The sequence below is a fragment of the Uranotaenia lowii genome, unplaced genomic scaffold (assembly GCF_029784155.1).
Source record: "Uranotaenia lowii strain MFRU-FL unplaced genomic scaffold, ASM2978415v1 HiC_scaffold_4, whole genome shotgun sequence".
In the NCBI taxonomy this organism is placed as follows: Eukaryota; Metazoa; Arthropoda; class Insecta; order Diptera; family Culicidae; genus Uranotaenia; species Uranotaenia lowii.
In genome coordinates, this window is record NW_026598311.1 from 240,302 (window position 1) to 249,452 (window position 9,151).

General features: G+C 43.1%; 1 protein-coding gene across 1 annotated transcript; it reads right to left on the reverse strand.

Annotated features, from left to right (window-relative positions):
* Nucleotides 1-998: 998 nt before the first annotated feature.
* On the reverse strand, nt 999-7,903 carry LOC129760062 (E3 ubiquitin-protein ligase mind-bomb). Its single transcript, XM_055757638.1, has 5 exons — nt 7,884-7,903; nt 6,704-7,832; nt 2,949-4,010; nt 1,901-2,884; nt 999-1,832 (listed from the first exon to the last, which is right to left on the reverse strand). The coding sequence occupies exons 1-5, from the start codon at nt 7,901-7,903 to the stop codon at nt 1,692-1,694; spliced, it is 3,336 nt and encodes a 1,111-aa protein (XP_055613613.1). The 3' UTR covers nt 999-1,691.
* Between the last annotated feature and the right edge of the window lie 1,248 nt (nt 7,904-9,151).

Consider the following 9,151-nt stretch of genomic DNA (forward strand, 5'->3'; position numbering starts at 1 on the left):
ACAAGGTCACGATCGACGGCAACGAGCTGGAGATAGTCGAAGACTTTGTCTATCTCGGCTCACTGGTGACCGCAGACAATGACACCAGCCGTGAGATCCGGAGGCGAATTATCAGCGGAAGTCGTGCCTACTATGGACTCCACAAGCAACTGCGGTCGAGAAGACTTAGCCCTCGCACGAAGTGTTACCTGTATATGACGCTCATTGGACCGGTTGTTCTCTACGGGCACGAGACATGGATATTGCTCGAGGAGGACCTGCGTACACTCGGAGTATTCGAGCGACGAGTGTTAAGAACCATCTTTGGCGGCGTACAGGAGAACGGAGTGTGGAGGCGAAGGATGAACCGAGAGCTCGCGCGACTCTACGGCGAACCCAGTATCCAGAAAGTGGTGAAAGCTGGCCGGATACGCTGGGCGGGACATGTTGCGAAAATGCCGGACGACTGTCCTGCAAAACAGGTGTTCGCTACGAATCCGGTAGGAACAAGACGAGCGGGGGCGCAACGAGCGAGGTGGTTAGACCAGGTGGAGCGTGATCTGGCGAACGTGGGGTGCCCGAGAAATTGGAGAACGGTTGCCATGGACCGAGTGAATTTTAGGAATTATGTTCGTCAAGTTATGTCGTGAGACGGAATACTATGTAAATAAAAAATAAAATGTTCTTCTTCAGATTGAACGTAATTTTATCAAAATTGATCGACTGCTGATTTTTCAATGATTATTTAAAGTTGAACTATACGAAAAATCATCCCACTTACCCCGGTGAACCTCAACAGATAGATTTTTGGAATCTCAATCTCACTCTTTTTTTCTCTAAATTTCCCAATTTTTTCAAAAAAATTTAAAGGTAAAGTTGTGAAATTTCTTGGCGAATTGATTCCATTTAGTGAGGTACTAAGGCACTTATATTTTGACCGATCCGCAGAGTTATATTATAAAATCCAACTTCAAAGAAATTCACCCGATGCTTTCTTTCAAAATGAATCCAGCGATAACTATTACTCTGAATGTATTTAAAGATATTGTGTGTGTGTGTAAATACACCATATGTTGCCAAGAATAATTGTTTGAATAAGAATACCTATTTCTGCTATTTATTTAGGTTTTTGTTTGAATGTTCAAGTGTTGAAGGTGTCTTGCTATGCGCACTAATATGATTGTTCCGTTCGGTGAAGCTATTTCGATATAAGTTTGTCTCAAGGACTGGTACAGTATACGGCACAATAAGTTATACATTTCAAACTGGGTGTATGTGCGATAAAATGATATTTCATTATCTTAGTTAAAACTACTAATTATCATATAGTTCGTCAACTTCTGGTTTAAACTTTTAGAATATAATAGTTCAAAGCTGGATAGGGGGATTTTCGTAGGACAAAATATAAAGTTCTTCCTAATACATAGAATGTTCTCGGATAAAAAAAAAACAAAAAAAAAACGCTTTCTCTATAAGGCAGATTTTTCACATCGTGAAAGGTAAGAAGACATTAATTTTAAACATAAAAAACGTACAAACGTTCGAAACAAATCCGGTCACAAATAATAATAACGCAATTTAACTGCAGCTGTTAGGACGATAAACATAAACCTAACATGATAACGTCAAACTCTGTCTATAACATCAGTTGTTAAAAAATACATCTACAATATGTAAATTCATTGAGTTTGTTTTTGATTTGTGTGCTCCAATTAAAACAGCAGGATTCGTTTTTCCACCGTCTTCCGACAAATAGGGCATCCCTCGATTTGATCTCCACACATCTGACAGGTTCCGTGCCCGCACAGGAAGACCATGTTTTTGATACGATCGAAGCATACAGGACACATGGTCTGAGGAATGAAGAAAGAAGATGCATAAGTTTAGACTTAATTCAAATAATATTGCACAATTTTTTTACCTGCTCCTTGATATCTTGGAGTTGTTGTTGAAGCTTCTGTAAATCATCTACCAGGTTGAGATTATTTGGGGCCACGCCGCTACCACTGCTGTTGTTTCCAAAGTTGTTCGATGTAGTCAACGAAGTTGGTGTTCCCGAGAGTCCACCGACATTCGGGGACATAGTGTTATTCATGGCCACCTCGTGACCGCTTTTATTAATGCCTTGTAGAAGCGTGGCGGCCGGTTCTTTTTTCTCCTGCTGAACCGTTACAACCTGGCCTGGACCACCACTGCACACAGAGAGTGGAACCTTCTGTTCCAGCTGAGTGCGACATTGGACACATTTTTTCATTATTTGTGCGCAATTGTCACAAGCCACCATGTGACCGCAGGGCTTGAAGAACACCGATGCCTTACGATCGGAACAGACCAAACATTCGCCAATCTTCTCACGTTCCGATACAGATTTGCGACATATTAAACATTTCTTGATACGAGGACCACAATTTTCGCAGCACACTACATGTCCACATGGTTTGAATATCGTGTCCCGTTTCTGATCGGAGCACAGCAAACATTCGTCGAGCGGCGACCCATTGGTTCCCGGTATAGCTATGTTGGCCGATTGGCCGGTTACGTTCGGTTGGATCGACATTTTATTAAGATCGTTCAGCAAGTTTCCATCGACCACACCCGGTGGTATGCCTCCTGTCGATGCTACTGCGGAAAGGGCCTGACCGAGACCTGAAGTAGATGCCGGGCCCACGGTGTTTGCCGTTCCATTGCGTATCATAGCAGGGGCAGCTGGAGGGCCGCTCGTTGCCTGTGCCATATCCATATCATCGGTTTTGCGTTCGTTGTAGCACTTAATAAGCGTCTTGCACAAGTTCGGATCCGGGCAAAGATCCAAGGGGGTCTGCAGTTTACGATTCTTGATCGTAAGGTCAGCTCCATTAGCCGCAAGGAAACAAGCAATCGAAGCGGACGCCTTTTTGTCGGTGTTCTAAAATATAACATTGAATATGTCAGAATTATGTAACAAAACTCTTACCAAAGTAGATACTTACATTTCGCAGTCCCATCAGAATCTTTCCGAAACCTTCAACGTCCTGCAGTTGGCGTAACTGCGATAAGGTATGGTGCCGCAACGCTTCGTGCAATGGCGTATCGCCATCCTTGTCCGGGATGTTCAAGTTGGCCCCTTCCCGAACCAGCAGTTTAACGATCTGAACATGCTGGCGTTCTACTGCCAGATGCAGCGCAGTTTGAAGATTTACGTTCTGACAGTCCATGTTGGCCTTACCCATCTTCACCAACAGTTCGGCAATTTCTACATGGTTGTTGAGGGCCGCCAGATGCAGAGCCGTATAGCCATCTTCTTTCTTCTCTTCAACGATCCACAAACGGTTGGTCTTCGTGAGCAGAATCTTCATAGCGCTTGGATTACCTTTCAGTGCCGCATGATGTAAAGCGTTGAAGCCGTTGTTGTTGGTCAAGGTGATGTCTGCGGTAAAGTCTAGTAGCAGTGAGAGCATGTTATCGTGCTCTTTTGAAATAGCGTCGTGCAGCGGTGTGTCCCCTTCGGAATCTTGCAAACTTGGGTGGCAACTTAGTTCAAGAAGCGTCTTAACAACATTGAAATGTCCTTTGTTGACGGCAATGTGCAGGGCAGTTTGACGTCGTTTGTTGCGTGCATTCAAATCGGCTCCTGCTTCAGCCAGAAGACCCATAACACCGGGCTCATCCCCAAATGCTGCATGATGAACTGCCCGGTCACCGTCTTTGTCCTCAATCTCGACATCAGCCTTGTAGCGGAGCAATACTTGAATCACCTCTAGGTGACCATTTTGGCTGGCGGCCTGCAGTGCAGTATGGCCTGCAAACACTCCATTCACATCGACCTTCACCACTTGCGATGAATCCTGTCCACCCGATGAAGAAGATGCCACGTTCTGGTTGTTAGCCCCCGAGAGCAGTTCTTCCACCTTGGCTACGTCTCCGTTTGCAGCGGCCTTCACCAGTTCTTCGGTGGTGTCACCGGAAGCGTGCGGTTCAAACAGTTTCTTCAAAATTGCCGACAAACGTTCTCCGTTTGTAGTCACCGCAGCAGAACCATCCGAGGCAGAAGCCTGTGAATCAACCGTCTTGTAATTCATCTATTATTTGGGTGCGTATGATGAGATGAGTGATGATTAAGCGACAAAGAAGAAATAACAATTCCTATAATACCTAATGCGGGATGGTTCGCTCCTCAAGAAGTCAAAATCATGTGTTACTATTTCCGATCGGTAACTCAAAATGTAGTGTTCTTGACGGTTCTTTAAGCGCGATTTCCCATAAGACCATAAAAGCTGTTACATACTTACGTACAAGTCATAGTGAAATCGAACTGATGTTGTTGTTGTACATTTATTTAAAGAGGGTTTTATCCTTAAACTTTTACCCTTAATCGAACTGATCAAGGGTTCGTTTTGTGTAGGATTTCAAACCTTTAGGTTTGACGGTGTTTCAGGTGAACTTGAACTCATGTTCAGCGAGCAGATTAACTTCTGCCATACCTGTCTAATATATAACAACTCCAAATCTACAGAATGGACCATTTGGAATTGTATCAACAGGTATTGAGATCGACATGTATATCATTCCGTGTTGAAAGCTTAATTTTATAACACTACCAACTATAGAACACACAAGAAGAAGGTGGCTGTATATTCACAATACTTCCTAATCGTGTTTTGATAGCACATGTTTAAACAGCCAAATTTTTCAACACTGTTTGTATTAGTAATAATTTGTAGTCAACTATCCCGACGACGACGAGCAAGATCTTAAATCTATTGTAACCATTTGCACGATATGATTTCGACAAGCGATTTATTTAAAAAAAACATTGGAGTAAAATACGCAATTTGTCGAACGAATAATAAAAGGTTTGATACACATATGTAGGTACTTATAAAAATAACTGCATTATAGCAAATTTTGCTATGCCTCAAAACAAAAATCACAGTTCAAGTTACCCTGTGTGGACTAGGATTCAGTTAAGCCCGGTTTTCGACCTGTCTCGCATCGACCTTTGCGGTCAGCTCACGTTATTCTGTCAGTTGCCTTATATTCAGAATAGCCATCGATTCAGTTAAATGTCAATTGAGAATTGCTGGAAAAGATCTATTTCACATTGCTGGTGGCCGAGAATTGGATAATCGGAACAGTCAAAAATTTATACGGCGGCTAGGATTGAGAGGATTCAGAAAACATATTATTGTTGAACTCTTAACAAGTTAGCGAATAACTTAACAGAAAAGTTGGAATTTTGAAAAACATGTGCTTTGCCCTAGGTGTCAAGATCTGGTACATTTATCCTACACAATAAAAAATAATCATACATGTTTAGCAAAATGATGCCAAATTTTTCTTTTGAGACCTAAACTTCACTTCATTTTTCGAACCTTCAGAGAGCAAAATAAATTAAACTGATAGTAAAATTTAACATCAACATGCTTTCATCATCAGAAAGCGAAATATCGTTGTGGATTCCAAAATAAGCAAAATTTAGCATCACTTTCCTAACCATGTGCATATATTGCATGTTTGCTCTCATTATTCCTGCACAGTAAATTTTGGCCTCTATTTCCAGCAAAACAATTGCTGGAAATGTTCAGCAATCCTTATTTTGCTGGAAAACAGCAAATATTCTCCGTATTGCTGATTTTTCCAGCATTTGATCTGCATTGCTGAAAAACCAGCAATCGATCCGCCATCTGATCCTTTTCAAAATAATGAAAAAATGCTGTAGGGCTGCCTTTAAGACTGCTTGGTTTTGCTCGATTGGAACGACATTGACAGAAAATCTAAATTCCAATCGTGACATTTCGTCTCTTTGTTTACTAAAGGCTCGTTATCTTTTCTAATATCACAGTCGTATCCGGTAACTGGCAACCCTGCCTAGCTGCACTGCTTCGACGGGCGTACCGCAGCTGTCCGAGGCACCTCTAACGACTTCCGGCTGGCTTTCTCCACGTCCGCAGCTTACTTTCGCAAAAACGGGACTCGCAAAACCAAGATGGCGAAAATCGAGTCCCGAAAATCAATTGGCTCAGCTCCCAAAAACGACCCTACTGAAATTCATCGCACCTTTAGGACAATAATAAGGCACACACTCAATGGGGCCGTTGGCTTCCGCTAAATTTATGGCTACCGTCCGTAACGTGGTTAGCTGGGCACCCGACACTACAGTTTCGAGCAGCTACTTTAATGGGTATAGGAGGGGATTTTAAGGTTAGACTCACCCTTTGCCTTGTCTCGAGACTGTGAAGTTTTCGGTTTTATTTTAAACGATTTTCTCGAAATAAGACGTCAAAAACAGGTTCTAGACATTCCCGCTTTTTGTCCAAACCACTCTTGAGTGGTAAATTGATTCGGACATTGCTTTCCGACAGAAACTTGGGCCGGAATGGTCAATTAGAGACTCTGCGGAAGTTCCGGAACAACCGTGGCTTGAAACCCAAAACAAAGCAATCCAAAACAAATCTTCGAGCTTCCCGATTTCACTCAAATCACCTCAGAATGGTCTACTTGGTTGGAAATAATCGATTTACAGTCCAAGTTGGCCACTTTACTCAAAATGAGCGATGAATTTTGCCCGGTTATTTTGAATTTTTTTATTTAGGTAAACGATTTATTTTGTTTGGTAGATTCGCCTCTCTAAGCATTCTCGTAGATGTATGATGACGACAACTGATCCATTCGAAAATCTTCTTCATCGCTTAGTGAAATGAATGATAGCTCGAACAAGGTATGAAACAAAAAAAGGAATATTTACCACTTTGGTCACCGCCAGGGGATTGTACGTCCACGAAGTGTTACAAACTTCCACCTTCAGGTCGTTGTCGTGGTAAACTTGTTGCACCCGTCCAACCTTGCCAAGGGTTGGAATCATCGCTTCGGCCCACTCGCCGTGGTTACGCTGCAGAATTTTAATCCGTTCGAGATCACTGCAAATTTTAACAAAGTCTCCAACGGCAAACTGTTGGGACTGATTTTCGCTTTGCATCGAAGCTGGGGATGAAACTATTGTCAGCACCGTTGGGTTGAAAGTCCATCGGTGGGAGCTCGGGTAGGCTACCACGATGTCATGATCCTCATCGATGCCTACTACCGTTCCGGTAGTATTCAAGCACTCGTACATTCCGTCGGTCCAGCCGCCGTGTCCATGTTGCAACGATTGAACTATTTCTATATCCAAATCTACTGTCACTTGATCTCCGATTTGGAAACTGTGAGGACCTCGACCGGGTCCATACTCTCCCAACAAAGGTAAATGATCACGGTATACATTAGTCCCCTTGGAATCATTGACAACTTTCAGATCAGCCATACCCTCGAAACCGACCCGGTACAGATTCTTGGCTCCATTGTCCCAAACCACGTAAGCCGCCGATCGTGGTGAAGCTGACGACCAATCCTGAATCTCGTTCACCTTGCCACGTCGGCCATTTCCTCCGTCCTGGTCCTCCCACTGCCAGTCTACTCCTCGTACCACTCGTGCTCCTGGGAATATGCCTCTTACCGCTATCTTCTTCGTCTTCCGACGAGGTTCGAGCAAAGTTTTCTCCCCACCGGGCGTGGAAATCCGGTGGAACCGATGTCTCAGATGATGCTTATCGCCATGATAGCAGATCGAGCACAGATCGTAATTGGTACACTCGGCACACTTCCAGCGAATGCCGAAAATCGGCGTCTGGCGGCAGGTATCGCACATTGTACCCTCGTGTTTGATACCGGTCGGGGCACTGTCCAGGATGCGCAGATCGTAGGCCCCGGCACACCGATAGTTGGCGGCCGTTCCGTTGTCCCAGACGACGACCACTTCCTCCTGTGATTCAAAGTTGCGAACCGTTCCAACGTGACCTTCGCCACCATCCTGTAATAAGAGAAGCAGAGAAAAATATTTTCATTCAATCAATCAACAAGATTCGATTCACCATCCCATTATGGCTGACCTCTGCAAACCGGAAGCCATCGTAGACGTTTTTGAACTAGCTAACATCACGCCTGCGAGGCAGACACGGGCGGCGGCGTCGGCGGAGTTTTGCGCCATTCAGTGGCGATAAGCATCTCTTATAATGGCTGTACTCAATCGCCAACGAGGTAAGGGGTCATAGACTATAGATGTTCAAGTCGTTTTTGAGTACTTAGTAAGATTTTTGTCTGTTTTTTTTTTTTAGAATTTGATTAGCTAGATTTATTGTTTTAAAACGAACAGAACTCCACCTAGTAATATTGCTCACTCCAACTACAAAATTAGCTGAGAAAATCGATTTAAAAGTATGGTTTGTTGGCAGCCGTAGGTATATAGTAATTGTAGTCAATTTTTAAATTATTTCTACCGTTCAGATTGAATGTATTACTCATCACAGAGCTCAAAGTCGTGAGGTGTGGTTGATCATGTAGTTTAGGCGTTGAAGTTCACGCAAGCCAACTGTTATTCACAGTTCGAAATAGCGCATCGATTTTTTCCCCATTCTTTAAGTCCAATTGTAATACAATCCATGCTATTGAAATATTGGCAGAGCTTTAATGTGACGTAAATGTGGAAAAGTTTTTATGCACATGGGCTTAAGACGTTATTCACTGGAAGTCTTTTTAAGGAGCAGAAATTAGCATCATCGATAGCCCCAATCTCGCAAACCGATGTCTATAGAACTGATATGTTTGTAAACAACTCGATTGATGGAAGTGCCGCGCCGCCCGCCGGACAGGAGTGTGGCGTCGTTGGTTTGTTATTGATTGTCGTTAGTAGTACCTCATTGAGTAGACCCACCTACCCGGTAAGTGTTCTATCGTCAGTCAGTCTCAATTCAAACGTGAATGTGATTTTTTTTTCGTTAGATAGTCCTTCTAATCTCTTCGAGCTTGAAACCTGCTAGCTGTATTGCCCAGAAGTTCATATACAATTTGATAATCTCAATGATAGTTAACCCATCTTCAGTACACTTGGCGCTACATTGTTGAGGCACTTACAAATTACTAAATAGTTCTGGAACCACGTAGTCATGACGTTCATTTTCTATTTGAACCTAGAGTCTAAAACAATCTAGAGCCAATATAAAGCCACTGGTGTTCGGTCTAAACGGTCGTCGGCCTACAAAGTTATGACTGCATTCGACTTTTCATATTTTGGATACTGTCATACTTTTTTTTTATCATAGAAGCTGAGATGAAATGTACCTGTTGATGATTAATCGGTGAATATCATCGAAACGTGATT

Excerpts from the sequence above, each read along its gene's own strand:
- LOC129760062 (XM_055757638.1), bottom strand. The coding sequence starts at position 7,903 with ATGGCTTCCGGTTTGCAGAG. Across the intron at positions 7,833-7,883 it reads ATGGCTTCCGGTTTGCAGAG|ATATTTTTCTCTGCTTCTCT; the intron begins GTCAGCCATAAT and ends GATTGAATGAAA. Across the intron at positions 1,833-1,900 it reads TCCAAGATATCAAGGAGCAG|ACCATGTGTCCTGTATGCTT; the intron begins GTAAAAAAATTG and ends TTCATTCCTCAG.